The sequence below is a fragment of the Triturus cristatus genome, chromosome 4_1, assembly GCF_964204655.1.
Source record: "Triturus cristatus chromosome 4_1, aTriCri1.1, whole genome shotgun sequence".
In the NCBI taxonomy this organism is placed as follows: domain Eukaryota; kingdom Metazoa; phylum Chordata; class Amphibia; order Caudata; family Salamandridae; genus Triturus; species Triturus cristatus.
Genome location: NC_140585.1, coordinates 81,304,450 through 81,331,136, shown reverse-complemented (window position 1 = coordinate 81,331,136; position 26,687 = coordinate 81,304,450). Strand labels below are relative to the sequence as shown.

Here is a 26,687-nt window from a genome sequence, read left to right as displayed (position 1 = left end):
CGCTTTTACAAATAAATACAGACAGGAAAGACAGTGTTTTCTGTCTGTATTTATCTGTAAAAATCAGTAAAAACAGAAAACAGGAAGCCTTAATCATAACCTACCCAGGGAACAGAACTGTTTAGTGAAACAGAGCTGAGCCATGGTGCAAGCACCAGGACACTTTGGCCTTATTTTGGAATCACTCTTCTAGGTACACCACAAACCCCTCAATCGGTGCCTCTCCGTAGAGAATGAACTACGAATCTTCTCCAGGGGTCAATTTCCCATCCTGCAATTTCCCATTTTGAGTCCGGCGTTGTCTTATCTGCACGACTTGGTAATTCTGGAGTAACGCACGGCAGCGCAAGTCATTGCCTTGCGTTACTGCGCCGGAAAAGTGTTACATGAATGGAGCATGGGTGTTCCCACACATCTACCTATGCTTTTTGGTGCATTATTAGATTTACCAAGACTTAAACCTGGGAATGTGTCAAAATTGTATGCCTTCCAAAGAACTACTAATAGAAAAGGCAGCCGGGTTTTCAGGAGGATTGCACCGCCCAGTCTAGTCACTATTCTTCTGGAATATTGCCCACCTCAAATGGCCAGCTGCCACATGACCATAAATTAAAAAAATTCATACAAGGGGTATGAGAGGCAACATGTATATACAGTAGATGAAAAGGGGCGAGTTAATGAAAAAAAGAGTCCACTTTGTTGTTTGCAGCCTTGGTGTGTCTTTATTCTAGAAATGCTGGATTTTTCATAGATGCACAGCCAACGTGTTTCGCCCAAACATGGGCTTCTTCAGGGTGGTCAAAGGGTGCTGTACTCCCGCCAAGATAATATGGGTTCCGCTAAACTTCTGGTCCGTGTTAGGACGTGGAATAAAGGAAGTACCCTCAATGTAATAGTAACCAGTGGTCCAAAGAGTCAGCACCATCGAACACGGACCGCACTTTCTTCGCATTCACAACCACCCCTTGCCTCTGACACGGACCATCGCGACAGAGCTTGAGAACCTTGTTCACTGACCATTTGGACCACTGGTTACTATTACATTGAGGGTACTTTCTTTGCCGCCCGCAGCGGCCTTAAGGGGGGGTGAAGTGCTGGGGATCGATTACTGCATTTGCGCCCCTTTCGGCCGCAGGTAAGGGGGGTAGGGTCACCGCCCCCAAAATTTGTGCTCTGATACACCACTGCTCAAGAGGTTCTTTGGATTGAGGGCTTGTCTGCTAAGATAGCAGGTTTCTTGGTCAGGTATGTTGGGGGTTTGTTACTGAAGGCCTGGTACGTGATGCAGCCGGTTTTGAAGATGAAGCAGGCCACATGAGGTACACGGAGGAGTAGAAGCCGCACGAGGTACATGGAGGAGCAGAGGCCGCATGAGATACATGGAGGAGCAGAGGACACACATGGCACATGGAGGAGCAGAGGCCGCACAAGGTACATGGAGGAGCAGAGGCCGTGTGAGTCACAAGGATGAGCAGAGCTGCGTGAGTCACATGGAGGAGCAGAGGCCACGTGAGGCACATGGAGCAACAGAGGCTGTGTGAGTCACATGGAGGAGCAGAGGCTGCGTGAGGCACATAGAGGAGCAGAGGCCGCACGAGGTACATGGGGGAGAAGAGGACGTATGAGCACATGACTGAGCAGAGGCCACACGAGGTACACGGAGGAGCCAAGGTCGCGTGAGGCACATGGAGGAGCAAAGGCCGCGTTAGGCACAGGAGGAGCAGAGGATGCGTTAGGCTCAAGTAGCAACAGAGGTCACTTGAGGCACATGGAGGAGCAGAGGCTGCATGAGGCACATGGAAGAGCAGATGCCACACAAGACACATGGAGGAACAGAGGCCGCTTGAGGCATATGGAGGAGCAGAGGCTGCGTGAGGCACATGGAGGAACAGAGGCAGCTTGAGGCACATGGAGGAGCAGAGGCCACACGAGGTACATGGAGGAGCAAAGGCTGCTTGAGGTACTTGGAGAAGCAGAGGCCTCACGAGGCACATGGAGGAGCAGAGGCCATGTGAGGCACATTGAGGAGAAGAGACCGTGTGAGGCGAGTGGAAGAGTACAGGCCGCGTGTGGACCATGGAGGAGGAGAGGCAACATGAGGCACATGGAGGAGAAGAGGCCGCACATGGCACATGGAGGAGAAGAGGGCATGTGAGGCACATGGAGGAGCAGAGGCTGCACGAGGTACATGGAGGAGCAGAGGCCACCTGAGGCACATGGAGGAGCAGAGGCCACGTGAGGAACATGGAGGAGCAGAGGCTGCATGAGGTTCACGGAGGAGCAGAGGCCACCTGAGGCACATGGAGGAGCAGAGGCTGCGTGAGGCACATGGAGGAGCAGAGGCTGCACAAGGCACATGGAGGACCAGATGCCGCGTGAGGCATATGTAGGATAAAAAGGTCGCACAAGGCACATGGAGGAGCACAGGCCGCACGAGGCACATGGAGGAGCAGAGGCCGCACGTGGCACATGGAGGAGAAGAGGCCGCATGAGGCACATGGAGGAGCAGAGGCTGCACAAGGCACATGGAGGACCAGATACTGCGTGAGGCACATGGAGGAGAAAAGGCCGCATTAGGCACATGGAGGAGAAAAGGCTACATTAGGCACATGGAGGAGAAAAGGCTGCATTAGGCACACGGAAGAGCACAGGCCGCACGAGGCACATGGAGGAGCAGAGGCCGCACAAGGCACATGGAGGTGAAGAGGCTGCATGAGGCACATGGAGGACCAGATGCCGCTTGAGGCACATGGAGGAGCAGAGGCCACAAGAGGCACATGGAGGAACAGAAGCCTAGCGCTGCACATGGAAGAGCAGAGGCCGTGCGAGGCACATGGAGGAGCAGAGGCCGCACGAGGCACATGGAGGAGCAGAGGCCGCAAGAGGCACACGGTGAATCAGAGGCCACGTGAGGCACACGGTGGAGCAGAGGCCGCGTGAGGCACACAGTGGAGCAGAGGCCGCGTGAGGCACAGAGTGGAGCAGAGGCCGCGTGAGGCACACAGTGGAGCAGAGGCCGCGTGAGGCACATGGAGGAGAAGAGGCTGCATGAGGCACATGGAGGAGCAGAGGTGAGGAGCAGAGGCCACGTGTGGCACTTGGAGGGGCAGAGGCTGCGCGAGGTACATGGAGGAACAGAGGCTGTGCGAGGCACTTGGAGGAGAAGAGGCCATACGAGCACATGACAGAGCAGAGGCCGCGCGAGGCACACGGAGGAGCAGAGGCCACGCGAGGCACACGGAGGAGCAGAGGCCACGCGAGGCACACGTAGGAGCAGAGGCTGTGCGAAGCACATAGAGGAAAAGAAGTGAGTATATGGAGGACCACAAGAAAGCACATGGAGGAGCACAAGAGAGCAGAGGGAGGACTGGAGGTGGAACTAAGTAAATGAAGGGGACACAAGTAAGTAGAATTAAAGAGCCGCTACAAGAAGGAAAAGAAAAGGATATGGGGACAAAAGTTAAGGGGACAAGGGGACATAGAGTTATCAACAAAATAATGAGGAAGGTGAAGGACATAGAAGGTGATCAGGGACCACAGAGAAAAGACAAAGAACATGGCAGCATAAGTGGGGAGGAAAGTAGGGTTGGCATTCTTATGTAAGAACAAGTGATGGGCTGGAAATGTGGGATCAAATAGATGCAAGGGTCATGGGAAACCACAGGGTGTAGAAAGAAGAAATGTTTGAACAAGGAACCTCACAGCAGAAAAGAGCATGCTGAGACTAAATTAGAATAAATCATATCAAGGGATTGGACGGGAAGCCAATGAATTATATATGCAGAGAAGAAGAGAGGAGAGTCAAAGTCTCAGAGATACCATGCAGAAGAAGATGGCAGACACTGAATGAGGGGTGTTTGAAGTGTCTGTCGCATGGAACCCATCTAGGGGGGGCTATGATGGTAACAGTTTGCGGACACCCAGCTTTGAAAGGTAATCTCTCCAATGCCATCAATGAATGTAAAAGGTTGAACATGAGCATCTGAAAAAGGACGAAGAGCGGGTCAAATTAGAAAAGTCCGACTTTCGCTTACCTTCTTTCTCTTTGATGACTGCATTCTTCGCTTCTATAGTCTGAGTACAATGGTCCTGTATGAAAAGAAGAGACCACGTGAGGGAGCCCAGTATGAGTAAGAGAATATTTTAATCTCCCTTTATCTCTTTCAGCATCCCGTGATCTACCATCACCCCAAGTGTTTTTGGGATCCTCTCAGTTCTAACCTGCTTACCAGGATGATGATCCCTTGGGTTCTATGCAGCTCTTGTCCTTGAAACCCTCAAGACCTCCCCATCCAACACTCCTTGCAATGATGATAATGGGGATTCAATGCAGCTCTTGTCCTTGAAACCCTCAAGACCTCCCCATCCAACACTCCTTGCAATGATGATAATGGGGATTCAATGCAGCGCTGGTCACTGAGAACCCTCAAGACCTTCCCAGTCTACACTCCTTGCAATGATGATAATGGGGATTCAATGCAGCGCTTGTCACTGAGAACCCTCAAGTCCTACCCAGTGGACACTCTTTTCAATGATGATGATAACTGACCAGCTCCTCCCATTGTTTGATGCTGCGACATCTCCACCCCCTACTCTTCTTGATGCACTGTTATATTACCAACTACTCACCACTTGATGCGCTCTACTTGACACCTTCCCTTCCACCCCTTCGCCCCCGGCGCTGGAGCACCGTATCCCCATTAACTGATTTGTCATCTTTACAATACTACGCAGTGTTCCTCTTCAGTTGTTTCCCCAAGGGAACATGTGGCTTGGGAGGAGGACATCTCTCTGGCCCTTTCAGATGCTCCGTGGTCCTTCTGCAGTGGTCAATTGGAATTACCCTCCCCAACTTGAGACTTAGGTTCATCCACTTTAAATGTGTACACCGCCTATATCGTACCCCAGTGCACCTCTTCAAATGGGGCTGGCCCCGGACCCTGGATGACTTGCGCTGCAACCTTACCCCGGCTTCCTTTATCCACCTTTCCTGGAAGTGCCCAAAGTGGCATCCTTCTGGACGGAGGTGCTTGCCACCATCCATACGATCACTGGAGACTCACCTCCCCTCATCCCATTGGCGGGCCTCTTGCGTTGTGTTAAAGACACACCCAGCTCTTGCTGGCACCTCATCATCATGCTACTCCTGCTGGCTAAACGCAGGGTCACCATACACGGGGGGCGAAAGCCCGCTCCCTCCTTCAAAGCATAGTTGAGTGATGTGGCACATTGCCAGGACCAATTGTCTAACTTTTGGGAACTTATGCCATTGCGCTCCCGCCCCAGGGATCTATGGGAGCCCTTTGCCTCTTTTCTCAACAGCAAGGACTCTAATTCACCTGAGGAGAATGTAGCCGGGGATGGGGAACGACCAGATGGGGATGGGTAACTGTCAATCGCCTCACTGTACTGTTTGTTGAATCGCAATGTGATACTTTTCAGCTGTTAATGCCTTTTTTTCAGTGTCTCCCTGTGCAAGTTAAATAATCCTCCCAAATTGTGTTCTGATCCTAATTATGTGCCTCTGTCACTCTTGCTCAAACATTCTGGACCTGTGCTTTAATATGTGCACATACTGGACGTTATGAGCGGCTTAATGTGTATAGCTTCCTGATTAGGATTGTGTAACTGTGGCTTGGTTCCTGATTGTTATTCCTGATGTCCTCCCTGCCCTGATCTACTCCATATTTCCTCTGCTCTCCTCCTCAAGGTTGTTATTGTATTGTTTATTTTGACAAATGGCAATAAAAATCTTTTTTTTAAATGATGATGATAACTTGTGTGCTGTGCAGTGCTCGTCCTACCCAATCTACACTCTATACTCATAGTTCATAATGCCGGTTCTATCTCTTTGGAGGAGATCGTGGATGCTCTACAGAGCATATCGTACAGGCGTATGATATGAGGCTGAATGAATTTCTCTTGGACAGTGGCCTCAAGGAGAATACATTCATGGGAAAGAGCATATGATCTTCCAGGGCATGCCAGTGTGACACAATGTCCTAAGTTGGCAGTCATTTTCCTAGCCCTCGACAAGCACAAAAGAAAGAAATAGTTCCACCTCAAGCAAAACTTCTCCCCTAATGCTCCTTGCATCAGATACTGGAGGGCCCAGATTTTCGAGTAGTGTGCATTCCCGTGCGTGGTAAAGGTCTATCTGAGGAGTCTCCCACAGCTGCAAAATGTTGTGGACTACCTCTGTGTAGGAAGGTGGAATCTGACTATATGGTTGCCCCCGCTTTTTGCCTGGTGTTTTGCTGGTTTATGACTTAGTTGGACTGGGATTCTGCTATTCGGGGCCCAGTCTATCTGCTTTCTCTGTAAAATAGTTTCCATGTACATTAGGTACATTTCCAATTGGATTCTGGAGTGCCTTATAAGCTCCTAGTATATGGTATACTATGTACCTAGGGCATAAGTACCTCAGAGGCCTACCATGGGCTAAAGCATATATTATGCCACCCCTGGGAAGCACTCCAAAATGACACCACAGGTCTGCTACTGCAGCCTGGGTAAGGTGGTGCTTGCAACCCTTACAGTGGTATAGGCTACCTATATCACTACCATTGCACACATATATAAAATAAATAAGACACTCCTATGGCAGGCCTTAACAATCCTGAAGGCAGAGTGCTTGGTTTTTATCTGACAGGGTGCCCCTGCATGAGCAGAGACCCTCTGCAGCGTTCGGAGTACCTCCTCTGATGCTGTTTGTGGTGCAGCCTGACCATATACTCTTAAGTGCATTATAACCTCGCTGTAAATGCTAACTTTGGGATGGCTGCATGGAAACATGTTGTGTTTGGTGTCAAACGCTTTGGAATACTACCGCCCCCCCGCCAGTTCTGGCGGCGGGGGTAGCATTCCACCCTTCTAGAGGGAGAGACATGTTCACACTGGTCTAACCCGGTAGGACTTTCCTGAGCCCTGGCATCACAAAATGGATGCCTCTGCCACAGACACGGGTCTGGCCTCCTGCTGCTGACCGAAACTCCAGCAGGGGAGGCCTGGACAATAGGTTTCCTGTCCCAGGGAGGTGTAACCACCTCCCCAGACAGGCAGATGTGTATTGGGGCTGGGCGGGAGCAATCTCTGGTGCTTTGAAACGGTTGCAGGGGCTACCTGCCCCTGCTCTGGCATGAAACTGGACAAATGAAATGGGTGTAACCACCCCTCTTTCCAAACCCTCCCATAGGTGGGTCCCTAGAGTATGTCCAACCCCCAAACTTTGTATAAGTATGGGAACCCAGTCCTTGCGATTTTAGATTACCCTGGACGAAACTCTGCAATATATATCCTGGTCCTTCGATGTTCTACTTTGCTTAGAAGACTGAAGAAATCTCCCTTGGGGTCAAGGAGTGACTCCCCTGCTTGGCAGGCACCAAAGAAGCAACTGACTGGTCTGCATCGCTGAAGCTCCCGCCGGACGCCGAAGTCTTGGCATCACCAGAGGTGGATTTCCATACTTCCCGAGGCTACCCTGAGTCCACAGCAAAGCTGAGGCCAGTGGCTATTGTGGGTGACGTGGAACCGTGACCTCTGGACACCGTGACCTTTTGCAGCAACATCATCTTCCTGGTTTCCTCGAAGTTGTGCTTTGGGCTCCGAGTAGCCCCAGCCTTGAGCACCTCCTGCACCAAAGATTGCTGGCCTCCACTCCATGAGTGACCCGTGGGCCAATTTCAAGTGCAATCGCTCGAGGCTCCTTCGCGATCGCTAGCCTGTTGGCTAGTAGGTCCCCATGAAGGCAACTCCTCTTCTGATTGGTCTTTTCTGGTTGCTCCAGATGTGCCCCGACTTACCCTTGCTGGGTGAGTCCCCCAGACCTTGCTGGTCTGAACCAACGTCCTTTCCTGATTCCAAGGCTTGTTGGGTCTAATCTGGTTGCCGACACCACAACACTTGACAGACTTTGTGGGATAGCTCGAATCCAGCTCCTGGTTGTCATCGGCGCCTCCTGAGCTTGTGGCTGAAGAGTGAAGACACCCATCAACTCACCTGAAGCACCCAACATCTGTGGGCATTGGTCAATCGTGCCCTTGGTCACTGGTAAGTGACCCAGACTCTGTCCCCTCTGCTTTCAGGTTCCTTCCATCCTAGATCCAGGCTTGGATCACTTCGGACACTTGTCCTTTTCACGGCAGCAGCACTTCTTCGCCAGCTCCCATTGAATTCGACGACGCAACCCGACACCAAAAGACACCTATGCACCCGTCTTGCCTGGGTGAGGTAACACGAGTACTCCGGTACTCCCGTGGGTGCTAGCCCTAGAACTTCATAAGTCCAAAAGGATTTGGTCCTGACTCATTTCTAAGTGTCCCTAATCCTTAAATTTCCAACCGCGACATTGCCCACAGAAGCTAACAGGAACCCGCGGCTGTGTTTACACACTGCACACAGTCCCCGTGGGTCCCCTGTGTCACTACCTTGGGTGGTTCCTTGGTGTCCCAGCGATTCTACAGGCTCTAGGCCTTGTGTCTAGTTCAGTAGTGGTTCTTATACCACTTTATTGGTATATGGTGTGGTACGCCCCTAGGGCCCAAACGTGTATTTGTGCTATTACTGTTGATTGCTAACTTGTAAATTAAGTACTTCGAACTCCAGTCTCATAAAGAGACTAGAGGGGTGTGTTTTATCTTAAATACATATATTTTAAATATATACCTGGTGTGGTTGTCCTTTCATTTGGTCATTCAAGAGATTATAGACTGGTAAAACAAGCTGCTTTACATTCCTTCAAGACTTAGCCTGAAGGCTGCTCTCCATAGCTACCACTAGGGTAGCTTTCAATAAAGGTTGTCTTTAACCTATTCACCATAAGGGGTTGTTTGGACTGATACAAGGTGCCCACTATAATTAGTGGACAGCATATATCAGGCCAACTTCTCACATTGGTGTGCAGCGTGTGGGATTCCAGCTTGCTATTGTTTTACCAGATAATTTCAATTGAATTGATCAACTGAAAACCACTAAAGGTACCTTAGGTACATATATTATCAAGTTTGGTATACAGTAAGTTCTGCTGAACTTAGAGCTGTGTGTTAAGGGATAGCACACCCTTTCTACAACTCAAGAGAGTTTAGTAGGCCACACTAGTGTAGGTAGTGCAATACACCACACCACATTAGTAATGTCTAATCAGCCAGGAACCAGTGGGTCCCTGCCAGAAGCCAATGAGCTTCTCCCCTATAGATATGAGGATCTCTCCTTTACACAGCTTAGGGCCTTATGTTTCATTAGGAAGCTGAAAACAGACAAAAGCCCAACCACCCAGCATCTCATAAAGATACAAAAGCTGGATGATCTCCCAAGGCCTAGTGGTCCTGATGGGGTAGGCAGAGGGGACAGCAGCTGAGGGTAGGCCTAGGGGTGGAAACTCCCCTGACCCCACGTCTAATGCTGACCAGACTGATGACAATGATCACGATCTGGTGAACCCAGATCTCCTGGATGAGGATGAGGAGGATGACAACAATGCTCCCCTCTTTGTTCCTCCAGGAAGAGGTGAAAGTAGGGCTAGTAGGGATAGATCTCCCTCAAGGGGATCTGTCCAGTCTAACTCATCTGTAGGGACCTCTGTTTCTTCTCACAGAGGGAGGGAAACCTCCCAGGAGAGGAGAGAGACTGCTGAAGTATGAGCAAGATAAGTTCAACCTCAGGAAGCAGCAGATGGCCTTAGATAGGGAAGCCCTAGAGCTCTACAGACCTAGTAAAAAGGAGGGACTAGAGTCCCTTGGTGGCAGCAATTTCCCTAGAGATAGGGAGAGGTCTTATGACCATAGAAACCTAAGTAAGATTGTCCCTCCCTACCAGAGTGGGGATGACATTGACAAGTGGATAACTGCCTTGGAGAGTGTCTGTAAAGTACAGAAGGTCCCTCAAGGTCAGTGGGCAGCAATCCTATGGCTCTCCGTTGCAGACAAAGGTAGAGATAAGCTCCTAACTGTAAGAGAAGAGGATGCTGATGATTACCAGGTCTTGAAAAGTGCGCTGATAGATGGGTTTGGCCTAACCACAGAACAGTATAGGTTGAAGTTCAGAGACACCCAAAAAGCTCAGACTCAAGACTGGGTAGACTTTGTTGCTTGTGCTACTAAGGCTCAGGAAGGTTGGATACATGGCAGCAAAGTGCATGACTTTTCAGAATTGTACAATTTGATTATGAGGGAGCAGATCCTTAGTAATTGTCAAAAACAGCTTTTACATCAGTACCTGGTGGACTCTGATCTGATCTCTCCCCAAGAATTGGGAAAAAAGGCAGACAAATGGGTCAGAACCAGGACATGGCCTAAGAATCAGGGGGGTGACCAGAAGAAAGATTCTACCAAGCTCCAAGAGAAAGGTGGGGATACATCTAAGGATAACTCCACTACAGGGCCCCAAAGGTCCTCTTCTGGGGGTGGGTCCCAAACTCCTTCCTCTCCTGAAAAGAATCCATATTGCCATGTCTGTAAAAAGCCTGGGCACTGGAAAACTGATCCCAGTTGCCCCAGGATTGGCAATAAAGAAAATGTTCCTCCAACAAATACTACCATTCCCCCTGGTACTACTAGTAGTAATCCCCCAGGTGGTAGTAATGTACCCAGAAAGGTAAATGCATTCTCATGGAGAACAGAAGTGGGCCATAGTTTAGACAGGCCCCCCTCACAGGCCTCCTCAGTCTGTGATGGTGGTGTGGGATTTGCCACTTTTACCATAGGTCCCAATACTTTGGGCAGGTACAGACTGGGGACAATAATTAATGGTCAGAAAGCTGTGGCCTATATGGACACTGGGTCTAGTGTCACCATGGTGACAGAGATACTAGTTCCCCCTCAGCAGCTTTTACCTGACTTTAGTTATCAGGTGACCAACATAGATGGTGTCAGCACAGATCACCCCATGGCCATAGTCAATCTCAGCTGGGGACGGGTCACAGGCCCAAAGAGAGTGGCAGTGTCCCCAAACTTGCCTGTAGATTGGCTAATGGGCAATGATCTAGAAGTTTCAGCCTTGGCTGAAGTTGAACACCAAGCCCATCTGAGAATGTTGGGCACATCTGAAAAGGCCAGTGGGGCTGTGATGGCCACAGTCCAAACCCAGAAAATGTTTGGAGTGATGGAGCCTGAAAGAATGGCCCACACTCCTCCACAAGAGAGCACAGGGATTGAAGAACAGTCTTCATCCCCCCAGACTTTAGGTAAGGGTCAGCCTCCTCAGGGAACTGATCCTACCCCTGGTGAGGGAACTGCCCCAGAGGTAGTCAGGCCTGGCCTGGCAACACCCCTGATGGCAGTGGAACCTTCCAAGGTGGTACCCAGTCTGGAGCAGGTAACCTGCCCCTCTCTACCCTGCCTCAGTCAGCCCAGGGCTGTGGAGGTCAGGGAGGTCAGTGGACTACAAGGGGGCCCCTGTCCAGAGGACCCCCCTTAGGGGATCCCAGGCTAGTAGCCCTAGCCAGGTGAAAGTACCTCATCCCACTGAGGGATCCCCATTGCCATTGTGTAGGGACCTCCCCCAGCAGGACTCTGTTGGGCAAAGGCAAACATGGGACCCAAAGGTTCCAAACCTGCCCAGCCCCTCCAGTGTTCCACCCAAAGGGACCCAACCCCCAGCTGCAGGCAGCCAGAGGTTGACCCTTAGAGCAAAGTACAACTTGGTCATGGAAAGTAAGGCATCCATGGCGACAAGTGATCTGAGGAAGCTGAGGCCAACTTTATTAGGGCCTAACTTCTCTACTCAGACACCTCACCAGCCTTCTACTTTGCCAAAACACACCAAAGGTAGTAATTCCCCATGGTGTAGATTCTCTAATGCCCTTAGGGTGAGGAATTGCTCAGTGGACCATAAGACAGGGGGCAACCATGCTAGTGCTGGTGCTTCCTTATATGGCCACTTAGTCAATAAAGGCTCAACTGGCCAAGGTTAGCCTTATCTCCTTTCATTTGGGGGGGGGGGGAAGGTTATGTAGGAAGGTGGAATCTGACTATATGGTTGCACCCACTTTTTGCCTGGTGTTTTGCTGGTTTATGACTTAGTTGGACTGGGATTCTGCTATTCGGGGCCCCAGTCTATCTGCTTTCTCTGTAAAATGGTTTCCATGTACATTAGGTACATTTCCAATTGGATTCTGGATTGCCGTATAAGCCCCTAGTATATGGTATACTATGTACCTAGGGCATAGGTACCCCAGAGGCCTACCAGGGGCTGAAGCATATATTATGCCACCCCTGGGAAGCACTCCAAAATGACACCACAGGTCTGCTACTACAGCCTGGGTAAGGTGGTGCTTGCACCCCTTACAGTGGTATAGGCTACCTATATCACTACCATTGCACACACATATAAAACCTATAAGTCACTCCAATGGCAGGCCTTAACATTCCTGAAGGCAGAGTGCTTGGTTTTTATGTGAGAGGGTGCCCCTGCATGAGCAGAGCCCCTCTGCAGCATTCGGAGTACCTCCGCTGATGCTGTTTGTGGTGCAGCCTGACCATATACTCTTAAGTGCATTATAACCTCGCGGTGAATGCTAACTTTGGGATGGCTGCACGGAAACATGTCGTGTTCGGTGTCAAACGCTTTGGAATACTACCCCCCCCCCCCACCAGTTCTGGTGGTGGGGGTAGCATTCCACCCTTCTAGAGGGAGTGACATGTTCACACTGGTCTAATCCAGTAGGACTTTCTACAGCCCTGGCATCACAAAATGGATGCCTCTGCCACAGACACGGGTCTGGCCTCCTGCTGCTGACCGAACCTCCGGCAGGGGAGGCCTGGACAATAGGTTTCCTGTCCCAGGGAGGTGTAACCAGCTCCCCAGACAGGCAGATGTGTATTGGGGCTGGGTGGGAGCACTCTCTGAGTGCTTTGAAGTTCTGCACTGGGGGCACACTTGGTGTCCCTGTGCACAGTCCAGTTCAAACTGGTTGCAGGGGCTACCTGCCCCTGCTCTGGTGTGAAACTGGACAAAGGAAATGGGTGTAACCACCCCTCTTTCCAAACCCTCCCATAGGTGGGTCCCCAGAGTATGTCCAACCCCCAAATTTTGTATAAGTATGGGAACCCAGTCCTTGCGATTTTAGATTACCCTGGACGAAACTCTGCAATATATATCCTGGACCTTCAACGTTCTACTTTGCTTAGAAGACGGAAGAAATCTCCCTTGGGGTCAAGGAGTGACTCCCCTGCTTGGCAGGCACCAAAGAAGCAACTGACTGATCTGCATCGCTGAAGCTCCCGCCGGACACCGAAGTCTTTGCATCACCAGAGGGAGATTTCCAGACTTCCCCAAGGCTACCTTGAGTCCACAGCAAAGCTGAGGCCCGTGGCTGTCGTGGGTGATGTGGAACTGTGAGCCCTGGACACCGTGAACTTTTGCAGCAACGTCATCTTCCTGGTCTTCCTCGAAGTTGTGCTTTGGGCTCTGAGTAGCCCAGCCTTGAGCACCTCCTGCTTCGAAGATTGTTGGCCTCCACTCCACGAGTGGCTCGTGGGCCAGTTTCAAGTGCGAACGCTTGAGGCTCCTTCGCGATCGCTAGACTGTTGGCTAGTAGGTCCCCATGAAGGCATCTCCTCTTCTGATTGGGCTTTCCTGGTTGCTCCAGATGAGCCCCAACTTACCCTCGCTGGGTGAGTCCCCCAGACCTTGCTGGTCTGAACCGACGTCCTTTCTCTGTTTCCAAGTGACTTGCCGTTGCCAAGGCTTGTTGGGTCCAATCTGGTCGCCGACACCGCAGCACTCGACAGACTTCGTGGGACAGCTCGAATCCAGCTCCTAGTCATCATCGACGCCTACTGGACCTCGTGGCTGAAGAGTCAAGACACCCGTCAACTCACCTGAAGCACCCAACATCTGTGGGCATTGGTCAAGCATACCCTTGGTCACTGGTAAGTGACTCAGACTCTGTCCCCTCTGCTTTCAGGTTCCTTCCATCCTAGATCCAGGCTTGGATTGCTTCGTACACTTCTCTTCACGGCAGCAGCACTTCTTCGCCAGCTCCCATTGAAATTGTCGATGCGACCCGACACCAAAAGACACCTATGCACCCGGCTTCCCTGGGTGAGGTAACACAAGTACTCCGGTGCTCCCGTGGGTGCTAGTCCTAGAACTTCCTAAGTCTAAAAGGGTTTGGTCCTGACTCATTTCTAAGTGTCCCTAACCTTTACATTTCCAACCGCCGACATTGCCCATAGAAGCTAACGGGAACCCGCGGCTGTGTTTACACACTTCACACGGTCCCCGTGGGTCCCCTGTGTCAATACCTTGGGTGGTTCCTTGGGGTCCCAGTGATTCTACAGGCTCTAGGCCTTGTGTCTAGTTCAGTCGTGGTTCTTATCCACTTTATTGGTATATGGTTTGGTACGCCCCTAGGGCCCAAACGTGTATTTTTGCTATTACTGTTGATTTCTAACTTGTAAATTAAGTACTTTGAACTCCAGTCTTATAAAGAGACTAGAGGGGTGTGTTTTATCTTAAATACATATATTTTAAATCTATACCTGGTGTGGTTGTCCTTTCATTTGGTCATTCAAGAGATTATAGACTGGTAAAATTAGGTGCTTTACATTCCTTCAAGACTTAGCCTGAAGGCTGCTCTCCATAGCTACCACTAGGATAGCTTACAATAAAGGTTGTTTTTAACCTATTCACCATAAGGGGTTGTTTGGACTGATACAAGGTGCCCATTATAATTAGTGGACAGCATATATCAGGCCAACTTCTCACACTCTGGATGAAGCCACCACTTGTGGTTGGCAAGATGTCGCCGACTGAGACTGTCCACTCATACATTGAGCACTCTGGCCAGGTGATTTGCTACTAAGCAGATATTATGGTTCTGCTGTTTGCTATCCAGGCTCCCTATTTTTATTCCCTCTATTCACTGGTTGCAGGCTCTGGAGAAAATAATAGCCTCTGAGTGAAATCTATCAGAGGAACAAGAGAAATCACCCAACTTGTTCCGTAGATAGACAACACTTCCAGAAGCATGTATAAAGTAGCTGAAACTGTTCATGTCACTTGTTTTATCGAGCATAGTGAGCCCCTTGGAGGAGATTTTGGATGTTCTGGAGAACATATTGTTCAGGTGTATGAAGAGGATATGAGACCTTAACCCCCTTGCTTATTGATGTACCACATTGCTGTCACGCTGTGCATCAACATCTGGAACGATTGACTCTGAATGGAAAAAGGCCATGGGTGCCACATGTATCACCCGTGATTCCAAGAGATTGAAGAGGCCTAGGATGCTCCCGATGAGCTTCCCACCTTAGGGTGGAGTCATTTGTGATCACTATTGTCACCAAAGGCAGAGGGTGAAACAGCTTTCCTTGTGTAAAGTTGCTGTCCACACTCCACCACTGTAGATCCACTGCAGTGTTGCTGGATATTTTAATACAGCTTTGAAGATATCCATGGTACTGGAATCACAGTCTGCAGAGGTACCACAGGAGGGCCCTATGTACCAGTGTACATGGGTGACGAGCAGAATGCAGGAAGCTAGCAGACCGAGCAGACATGAGACCGGCAGGGCTTGAATGATCATTCCACTTGGGATCATCGGAATCATAGCCTGAATATCTCCAACCCTCTCAGGAGGAGAGAAGTCTTGACTTCATGTGGGGTCCAATACTTCCCCTATGAACAGAATGCACGGAGAAGGCACCAGTTGAGATTTAGGCGTATTGTTAGAAAAGTCCATAGGGAACAACAGCGTCATTGTCGCCTGCAAGGGGAGGGACATCATCTATGTAAAGTTGGCTTCCAGGAGTCCAGGTAAGGTACCATGGAGGTTACCATCCATAACCGCCATCACGTTCGACAAGACCGGAGAATCAGAAGTTAGACCAGATGGAAGGACCGCAGACTGGTTGTGCTTGGACCCCACCGTGAAGTGAAGAAACGTCCTGTGTGACAGTAGGAAAGGGAGGGGGAAATAGGCGACCTGCAGGACGATGAACACCATCCAGTCTTCTGGTCCCAACACAAGTAGATCCTGAGCTAGGAGCAGCATTTTGAACATTTTCTTTTTGAGAAACCAGTTTAAAAACCTCAGGTCTAGGATGGGGCAGAGACCACCATCCTTTTTGGGGATCAGGAAGTACTGGGAGTAGCACCTCTGACCCCTTTCCTACTCTGGGACCAACTCTACTGCACCTTTGAGAAGCAAGGACTGAAGCTCCTGTTGGAGGGTGCACAGATGGTCTGGAGTAAGTGTATCTGGAGAAGTAGGGATGGGGTGTTTGTTGAAAGGGCAGGGCTCACCCCCTTTCCACTATCTGCAAGATCCAATGATCTGATGTGATGGTCCGCAGAGCGTGTGGAAAGGAGGACATCCATCCACCAACAGGTAATGTGTGTTCGAGCAAGGTGGAACCTGGGCTCCTTTCCTGTGGTGGCTGGGAGGAGGAGGAGGAGGAGCAGGAGAGAAGAAGACTGGGGCACGTGTTAATGAATTGCCTTATCCTTTATGATTCTTTTAGAGGGGATTTACCGGCCTTTATTGTTGTTGGTGGTGGGCCTGCTGCTGAGGCCCTAAGGAGAACCCCCTGCTAAAGCCTGTAAAACTCCAAAACCTATGGTAGTCTCTGGTTTGAGTTTGGAGACAAGATTCCGGGCCACGCCTTGCCGTCCTTGAATTTCTTCAATTCAGAAATGTCTTTTGCACCAAAGAGGCGAGAGCCGTTGAATGAGAGATCCTACAGAGTGGTTTGGATATCCTGTGAAAACCCAGGCATTGTGGTGTAGGGAGACATACCCATGGCCCTTGACACCGAATCAGCGGTATCGAGGTCAGATTGAATGACTTGCTTTGCTGCAGCTTGAACATCCCCTATCAGCTCAGCACAGTGGGACTGAAGATCATCTGGCAGGTTGGAGATGACTGCCTAAGCCGAATCCAGCACAGCATGAGCATATCTGTCAAGGAGGCAGGTGGCACTGACGGTGTGAGAACCATGCTTCCGGCAGGGAACATCGTTTTTCAAATTGTTTCATTTTCTTCGACTCTCCGTCCGACAGACTAGTGGGAAGGTCTCCAGTGTCTGCTTTGAGAAACAGGGTGTCGGAGATGGATGTGAGGAGAGGGAGGTGGGGTCATCCGGAGTTGGCTCATATCTGTGTGCAATGGCTCTCGAAATCGCAGTAGAAGTTGTCGGCTTCTCACATATAGCTACTGTAGGCTACGTTAGGGACTCATTACAAAACAATAATGTTTCAAATGTGTGGGCGGCTGAATAAAAGACCTCAGTGGCGATATTGGGCTTCACTTCTTTAGACGGAAGATGCAGGTCCAACATGTCTGCTGCTTCCATAATGACTGAATGGTAGGAAGTCACCTCACGTGGCATAAGTCCAGTTGGGGAGAGAAGATCCCGCTCTGCGGAGGGATCCAACCCACTCAATTCTCTGAGGCCCGCAAAATCTGGGTCCAAAGGAGACTGACATTCTCCATCGTCCTCTGCACTGGAGTCATTGTGAGGACCTTCTTCTATAAAAAGTATTGACTTTCCTCCGTCAGTCTCTGTGCTTCTCTTTTGGAGGGGTGAAATGGTGGGTTCATCAGAGGCAGATACTCCTTTCAAAATGGTTGCAGCATCTGCAGAGTCAGAAGGCATCACCGTCGGCTGTGATGCCGCTGATGTTGGCTACGGTGCCAGAGTTGCTGATTGTTTTGCCGGGGAGATGTTGGAGACTGGCGTTGAAGGGGGTGATGTTCAATTCTCTTCATGGATCCTGATGGTAGGGGTGTGCTGGAGTCACAGATGGATTCAGCCATGAAACTGTCGGTAGAGAGAGAAATGGCGTGAAGGACACTGAGTGGTAGGCCACCAGTAATTCTCCAAATGAGAAGGCCAATGGACCCATGGAGCCAACTTGTGCTCCAGGTGGGGCCATGAATCTGCTGAAGATGTTGAACATTGCATTAAGAAACAATGATGGATCCATCCCAGGAGATAGAACCTCTGGGTAGAGTTGACTGGCCTGAAGCCTTGGGTTCAGCGCTGCAGGCGGTAGCATCTCTGGGACCTGCGTTGGGCCGTATGGAGCTGCAGGTGCCAGACCCTCTATGGGCTCGATCGTGGTTGTTGATCCAGTGCTGGGTGAGGTGCAATCTACGGTCTTCGCAACTTAATTCTAGGTGTGTGGCTCCTCTTCTTCTTATGTTTCTTCTTTCACGATTTTGAAGAGGGTGGCGACTCTTGAGACTTCGACCTCAGTTGTGATTTGCGGCGCCCCCCAGTGTTCTTCTCACACCTTGGCCATGAACAATTTGGCCTCTTGTTATATAGCACTTTGGGATGCTCTGATGTCGTGGCTGGATCCCATCCACCATAGACAGATGTTTTGGGGTTCTGAGATGGACATCTGGCCTTCACAGTCCCGAAAAGGCTTGAATCCAGACCATTTGGGGGTAACATGTTGAAGAGAAAAACTGCACCCAAATATGAATTTTGTGTGAAAATTGTTGACTACATCGAAATTCCTGAGGAGATTGTAGAGAGCTCTCAAACATGTCAATGGAGCGAAAAAAGGAACTTGTGTCATCACAGGACACTGGCACTTTCAGCTCCAGTGACATTACGAGGCATCGTGTCTGGTGCCAAGGTGGAGCCAGCACCCCCTACTGGTGTGGGAGAGCTACTGAAGAGTTTCCGGATCCACACTAGCACCTGGGAAATTGAAAAGGTGAGGAATCTGCAGGCAGAGGTGTCCATCAGAAAAGTTGATCTTTTTGTAAACACTGTTTAGGCCATAATATTTCTGTCAGACAATATTCTGGTTACGATATTCATGTACCATACTCAGAAAGCTAGAGTTATTTGAGTTGCTTCCAACTCATTTGTAAACTGTGCAGCTCCCTTACTCTGGACCCCAAAGTAAGCCCATCTGCCACTTACAAACAGCTTGAACTCATCTGAAGCCATTTTAAGAGAATGTCCAGGGGATGCCTTTGGATTTTGCTCCACTTTCTTTTGCCCTCTGGCACCTTTGTGATAAAGACCATGGCACAGAAGCTGCTGCAACCCCTTCAGTAATATGGATCAGGCTGGTGCACCTCCCATAATCCCATGCATGGGGTGTGGCCACACCTCTCATGATCCCATGCATGGGGAGTTGTCGCACCTCCCATGATCCCATGCATGGGGTGTGGTCGCACCTCCCATGACCCCATGCATGGGGTGTGGTCGCACCTCCCATGATCCCATGCATGGGGTGTGGCTGCACCTCCCATGACCCCATGCATGGGGAGTGGTCGCATGCACAGGAGGGAAAGCCTTTGTCCGTGCACCTGCAGAGTATTACAGACCCGCCACAGAGGACAACAAGCCGTCAGGAGGCACGCTGACTGTGCGCCACATATAAGGTCCCCTGGTCCCATCCATACCCAAGCCTCCTGCTTGCTTGCGAGGACCAATGGAAGTAAAAGGATTGGGAACTTTAAAGACCACTGTTTGCCTTCCTTCCCCTGGTGCTGCTGTTATCATTTATGGGCGCACCAGACACCTGCGCTCCACCTCCCTTGCCCTCGCCCACACCACCCCCCCCCCCACCTAAGCAAGAGCGACGGAGGCTCTGTTTCCTACCTGGCCGTCAAAGCCTGGAATACCCTACCCCTCCACCGCTGGACCTCCCTGTCCCTACAGGACTCCAGGAAGGATCTGAAGACATGGCTGTTCGACTGACCCCACCCAGCAGCAAAACCCTCAGCGCCTGGATACTCACGCGGCTGAAAAGCAGCGCTTTACAAATCCATCTTGATTGATCGAGTGAGTGGGTGAGAGTTTTCAAGGGAAGCTTCTGGGGTCGTAAAAGGGAAGCCAGGACTGGTAGTCACTACTCGGGTGATCCCTAATTGATATCCACGCAGCGGAGAACCCGCAAGGGGTACACAAACTAAATAACTACACTCACAACTACATTTAGGGTTATCAGACGCCAAACTACCTTTGCGGTGGAGGCAAAAGAAGCACAAACGTTACCCAGTGTCGTGGGGGAGATGTTGTCCTGAAACTGCATGGCGGCCACTTTGAGGACCAAAGTCTGTGGCGTCATGAAAAAATACTGCCTCTTCTCTGCATCCTAGAGATACACCCCAAAACAAGAGCATTGTTCTATCCCTAGGGGTCCTGGTTTCATGGCATTTTTTATGACATCTCCATTTGTATTTGTCAATATTTATTTTTTCTCATTTTATCTTTCTTTATCTATATTTAGCTTGAGTTTTGTGAAAAATTGAAGCGGAAACTAGTATATTTCCACTTTTATGTAATTGATAAATAAATAAATAAATAAATAAATAAATGATAATAGTTAAATAAATAAATGTATACTCCGACTTGAATGCCTGACAGGTTTCAATGCTATGAATATCAGTATACAATAAATCAGTCCACCAATATGAAAACATGCATATTTTAGTATAAATCTTGTGCACATCTAGTTCTGTTTAAACCTCATTGGGAAACTTTCTCTGTTTTCTAACTTGCTTTCCTTTAGATCTGCACTGCTGTTGGCCTGGCAGTCAAGACTGCCAGCATTTAGAATCACTCAAAAAAACAAACTAATTTGCGATTTTATCCATATTTAAAAATAAATGCAGATAGGAAAATTGATATCATTCTTTCTGTAGTTATCAGTAAAAATGGAAAGCTGGGAGCCCTATTTAGGACCCATTTTACAAAAATTCCTGATTATGCAGGGAGTTGTCTCCATGCCTGAGGGTGAAAGTTAAAAATAAATCTGTTAGGGGCTGCCATGATTTCAATGTGTGTCTTGGACAAAAGGGAGGCTTGTTCTGAATAAAATGTGTGGTCAGTGCTTAATTTCTAAAAAAAAAATAAGTCCCGGGCCCTTGACAGGAGGTCGCATGAGTTTGCATCACACACTGCCACTGTACTTGCACAAATACTAACCATCACACTGCTACAATTGTGACAGCTCAGAATGTTTGAGACCTCCAAACCTTTAAGAATGGCTTGGTTGGCAGGCTGTTTTTAATGTATATTGAAATAACAAACAACAGTTTTTCTGCTCAACTTTAAATTACACAAATAGCGCCACCATGTGGCAGCTATCATAAGGGCAGGTTCTGACAATTAAGCGCCAGTGCCGAGCACCGGAAACCACCAGCTCAAATTAAGCACTGTGTGTGGTCCATTTGAAGTTGTTTCCATATGCGCCAATTTTGCATAATGGTTGTTCTAAAACCAGAGAAGTCAGTGCGTTCAATTTCGAGACAACTGCCCATGGCTACCCTCTACATGGGGAGGAGCTAAGGAGAGGAAGGCCAATGGGAGTTTGCCTATTTTTGATGGGTGTCCAATCACTGCTCTCCTCCACGCACTCCCTCCTGATATCAGTACACACTCAGAGGCAAGTATTCATCAACAAGCCTTTAGTCACCCACAAGAAGTGCTGGGCATCAGTCTAGACTGTTTGCTGACAGAAGTAGTGATGGTTCCAGAAACTCAGCACATCTGCAACAAGTGCCGGGGCTGGCCTGCTACGCTCCGGAGCCAACGCTGGTGAAATTGCACAGCGTGTCAGTTGTATCAGCCCCGCTGCAGCCGCATGCCTCCAGCCATGCTGGTACTAGGGCGGCCGTGAGCATAGCCGAGCTGGGCCCAGGCCCGGGATGCCAGATATTCCCAGGGACGCCACAGGAAGCTCCCTGACTTGTTGTCATGCAAACAGCAGCTCGTCCATCCCACTTGGTCTCAATCAGGTCCCGTTAAAGACTTTGCAGTCAGCGCTACATGTACCTCAGCCTAGCTGCTAGCACCCCATCACGCCCCTGCCCTCCTACCATCTTCCGCACACCTCCTACCGTCACACTACAACGGCCCTCCGCCCCCAACAAACACCAAGGGGCTTATTTACAAGCCCCTTGCGCCACTTTCGCGTCACTTGTAACATGGGAAAAGTGACGCAAAAGTGGCGCAAGGGGCTTGTAAATCTGCCCGCAAGTTTTCTTTCCACCCAAGGCGCTGTCCTGGTCAATCCGATTTAGGGCCAGCTCTGCTGTGCGTTTTATGAGACTACCTCCATTGAATGCCTGGAGTTAGTCAGTCGCTCCAGCAGAGGTCATGCGTACCTGCTCCCCCTCGCACTGATATTTGAGCCTCATGATTTCCTGATGCGCCAGGGCGTTCATGTGCTGCATCCCCTGTTTGTGCTTCCGCAGCTCTCTCTGAAAGTCCGCCTCCCTCCCATCGGCTTCATCTGCTGTCTTCGACATCTTGGAGATGGTCCTTTCCAGGAAAGCTATCTTCCTCTGAAAGCAAAGTCACAAGAAAGTCAAGATTCAAGACCGTGAACCAAAGAGTAAATTACAAGAACTGCACCATGCAGTGTGTATATCACATTTTAAAGGTCAGAGCCTGTAAAGTGCTGAGTGTACATCATATAGTAAACCTTATAGCCTGCAAAGTGCCATGAGCATATTATACAATAAACCTCATAACCTGCAAAGGGCTGAGTGTATTATACAATAAACCTCATAGCCTGCAAAGTGCTGGGTGTTTATTATATAGTAAAGCTCATAGCCTGCAAAGTGCCGAGAGCATATTATACAATAAACATCATAACCTGCAAAGTGCTGAGTGTATTATACAATAAACCTCATAGCCTGCAAAGTGCTGAGAGTATATTATACAATAAACCACAAAGCCTACAAAGTGCTAGGTGTATATCATGCAATAAACTCATACCCTCCAAAGTGATGGATGTATATCATAAAGTAAAGCGTATAGCCCACAAAGTGCTTGGTGTATATTATACTGTAAACCTCATAGTTTGCAAACTGCTGAGAGCAGATTATACAGTGAACCTCAGAGCCTGCAAAGTGTTGCATGTATATCATACAATAAACTTCATTGGCTGCAAAGTGCATATCATAAAATAAACATCATAGCCAGCTAAGTGCTGGGTGTATATCATACAACAAACCTCATTGCCTGCAAAGTACTGGGTGTATATTATACAATAAACCTCATTCCCTGCAAAGTGCTGAGTGTATAACATACAACAAACCTCACACCCTGCAAAGTGCTGAGCGTATATTATTCAATAAACATCATAGCCTGCAAAGTGCTGAGTGCATATCATACAACAAACCTCAGACCAGGCAAAGTGCTGACTGTATATTATACAATAAAGTTCATCGCCAAAGTGCTGAGTGTATGCCATATAATAAATCTCATGGAATGCAAAGTGCTGAGTGTATATTATACCATAAACCTCACAGCGTGCAAAGTGCTGAAAGCAGATCATACAAGAAACCCCATAGTCTGGAAAGTGATGAGTATATATCACACAATAAACCTCATAGCATGTGAAGTGCTGAGTGTATATCACACAATAAATCTCATAGATTGCAAAGTGCTGAGTGTATACATGGTAAAATTGGTCTACACCTGATTGCCACATTTAATTGGCTTGTGTGTCCCTAGTAAAGTGGTACTACATATACTCAGGGCCTGTAAATTGAATACTACTAGTGGGCCTGCATCACTCGTTGTGCCAGCAACTGAAGTAGCACTTTAAAACTTGTCTAAGGCCTGCCACTGCCATTTCGAACTGGCAAAATAAACCTTCTGAAAAGGCCTAAACCTTCCGTTTTTAATACACCTGGCACCTCTAAGGTTGGCTTGAAGGCCCAGAAGGCAGGGTGCATTGTATTAAAAAAGACGTCCGTGTGGATTTAGGTTTTACATGGCCTCGAAGTGAAAAATTCCTTACAATCTGTTTCCACTACTGCAAGGCCTATCTCTCCCATTGGGTTACCTTATTACATTAAATCAGTGCTAACCTTTGATTGAGAGCAGGTAGAAATGTCCTGTTTGGGCTCAAATGCGCTGCAATTTAAGATACTCTTTAGTAATAAAGGTAGTTTTTAAGTCCCAATTCTGAAAATGCTACTTTTTTAAAGTTGAACAACAATGAATGAAGCGCAGCTGGAATGCACTCAAATAATCTAGTTTAAACAATATAAATGCTTTTTCATACTTTCAACGAACTTGAACAAATACTGTGTGCACCAGGTTAGGGCTCTGCAGGCCACCTGATTCAAAACGGAAGAGAAAGCACCCAGAAATGTATCTAGGAATACCCAGTGCATTACGAATCAATTCACAATAAAGTGTACACAACGTTAACAAAACAATCGTTAGTGATATACAATTGTTCTTATTGTAAATATCAGTAGTCCAATCAGATTTCAATGAATCAAAACAAAGAATCAAATCATCCGGCCATGAAGTTGATTGTATCTGCTTTATTTCTGAAGGTTGCAGATGTAGTGTAGCTGAAAAAATGGCAAATAATACAGCTGGTTGTCAGCGAAAACACAAGAATTTCATGTATCCCAATGCATTTCGGGCTTTTCACATAAGCCCTTCGTCAGGGGAATCTGCAAAGTGACAATATCCTAATTTTAATAAATGCGATACGACGACATGAAATTATGAAATATTATGGATCACAGGAGGGCAGGAGAAATGCATTGGGATATTTGAAATTCTGGTGTTTTCGCTGACATCAAGCTGTATTATTTGCCATTTTTTCAGCTACACTACATCTGCAACCTTCAGAAATAAAGCAGATACAATCAACTTCATGGCCGGATGATTTGATTCTTTGTTTTGATTCATTGAAAACTGATTGGACTACTGATATTTACAATAAGAACAATTGTATATCACTAACAATTGTTTTGTTAACGTTGTGTACACTTTACAGTGAATTGATTGCAGTGCACTGGGTATTCCTAGATACATTTCTGGGTACTTTCTTTTCACTTTTTTAAAGTTGGCATTTTCTTGCCCTATCCATTTGGTGCCTGCTGTCAGTGGCCTGGGTCACATGCCTGTGAATGGCTCTACTGTTGGGGTTTGTGTATTCCTGCCAGACAATGAGACAAACTGGACTGGGTGTAGACAGGATAGGCCATCCTTTCAGGATTGCTAGGGGCAGAGCAGTTCCCTGCCTAACTTATATTTCACAGGGGCTTGCTTCTAGCACACACAAAGGAATCTGACACTATTCTTTTGTCACCCCAGACATTTTGGAGTTTTGACAGGGAAAGGGAAGAACGTCTCAGAACCAGATGTGGGGGTAGCTTAGAATGCCCCCCACTTTAAAGGCTGGCATGGGGTACAAATATTGGACCCTCAGAGTGCCACTTCAGTACACTCCTATATGTGTGGACTTCAGAAGGACTGCGTGGACCCCCAGACGACTGCCCTGCTGCTACCAGAAGAGTGTCCTGCTGCTTGAATGCCGACCTTGCTGCTTGAAAGAGAACTGGACCATCTCTTCGAACTCAGGACCACCAGTAGTGATGTTGGATGGCCTTCTCTCTGAGGTAAAGAGACACAACAAGCTCCAAAGACCATGAATCCTGCATCCGGCCTCTGCTGGAGTGTCACCATAACCCCCAAGGGGTGCTCACCAGGCCGAGAACCCTTGGAAGTGGTATTAGAGGTGCTGCTCCTGCCTAACCCTGAAATCTGAGACAGAGAACTTTTCACAAAATAGTGCCATGAGAACCGACAGAAGACAGCAACCTCGCTGTCAGTCAATCCGCCCAAGGTTCATCACCAGTTGGCTTGACTGTGCTGTAGATTCCGCTACATTCTTCTCCACAACAGCAAATCCTGTTCAGCAAGACCTAACGGCGATGGTATCCGGCCTCATGGAGTCCTCTTTGGCTATGGTCTGCAGCTTCTTCCTGCTGGAGGTTTTCGACTTCCAAACATTTCCGAAGTCCGAAGGTAAAAATCTTCAGCTGGGCTCTACGGCAATTGTCTGGCCATCGACAACAACCTCCTTGGCCTACAAATCAAGCTTTTCCCAATTGAAGCTTTCTCCTGACATTGTCAGCAGCTTCACTTAGATCTCGTCCAGCGGTTCCCCAGTGACAGCAACTCCTCCGCGGACACAGCTTGCTGGCTTACCCCGCTGAACTTTGCCTTCTCAGGAACTCTACTTCAAAATTTCTTTTAAATCCAAAGGTAAGCCAAGAAAAGGCTCAATCCACCTAGCGTGTCTGACCTGTGCTCCATCCCTATCAACCTTAACTTTTGACTTTACCCTGGACTCGTGTGACCAGATATCTGTGGTTGGCACTTTGATCTTTTAGGCACTATTTTACACTACAATCTTAAAAAATCCAGAACTCCTATTCTACAGATTGGATTTCATTTGTTTTGCTGTGAATTTGTTTAGTAATATATATTTTTTTCTTAATTGGTTTGGTATTTTTCTTGTGATGTGTTTTTACTTTATTACTGTTTGTGTGTTGCAAAATACTGTGAACATTGCCTCTAAGTTAAGCCTGACTGCTTTTGTGCCAAGCTAATTTAGTCTCTATTGTGGTTCACCCTGACAAGGATTGTGGCTGATGCCTGAGTGGGTATTTCACCCCCATCAACCAATAACCCAGTTTCTTAAATTTAGTATATAGTAAACGCCATAAACTGCATAGCGCTGAGTGTATATCATGTAGTAAACCTCATATCTTGCATAGTGCTGTAGGTATCATATAGTAAACCTCATAGTCTGTAAAGTGCTGAGTGTATATCATATAGTAAACCCCACAGTCTACAAAGTGCTGAGTGTATATCAGATAGTAAACCCCATAGGGTGCAAAGTGCTGAGTGCATATCATATAGTAAACCACATTGCCTACCGAGTGCTGCATG

At 48.4% G+C, this 26,687-nt stretch overlaps 1 protein-coding gene across 4 annotated transcripts in view; it reads right to left on the bottom strand.

Annotated features, from left to right (window-relative positions):
- LOC146839585 (uncharacterized) overlaps nucleotides 1-26,687 on the bottom strand; it is a 241,904-nt gene that overhangs the window by 76,670 nt on the left and 138,547 nt on the right. For all 4 annotated transcript variants that reach the window (XM_085651660.1, XM_085651663.1, XM_085651662.1 and 1 more), the window contains exons 3-4: nucleotides 22,079-22,258; nucleotides 4,035-4,089 (exon numbers count right to left, since the gene is read on the bottom strand). In XM_085651660.1, coding sequence (XP_085507786.1) covers nucleotides 4,035-4,089; nucleotides 22,079-22,258 — 235 coding nt within the window. The remainder of the gene's footprint in view (nucleotides 1-4,034; nucleotides 4,090-22,078; nucleotides 22,259-26,687) is intronic.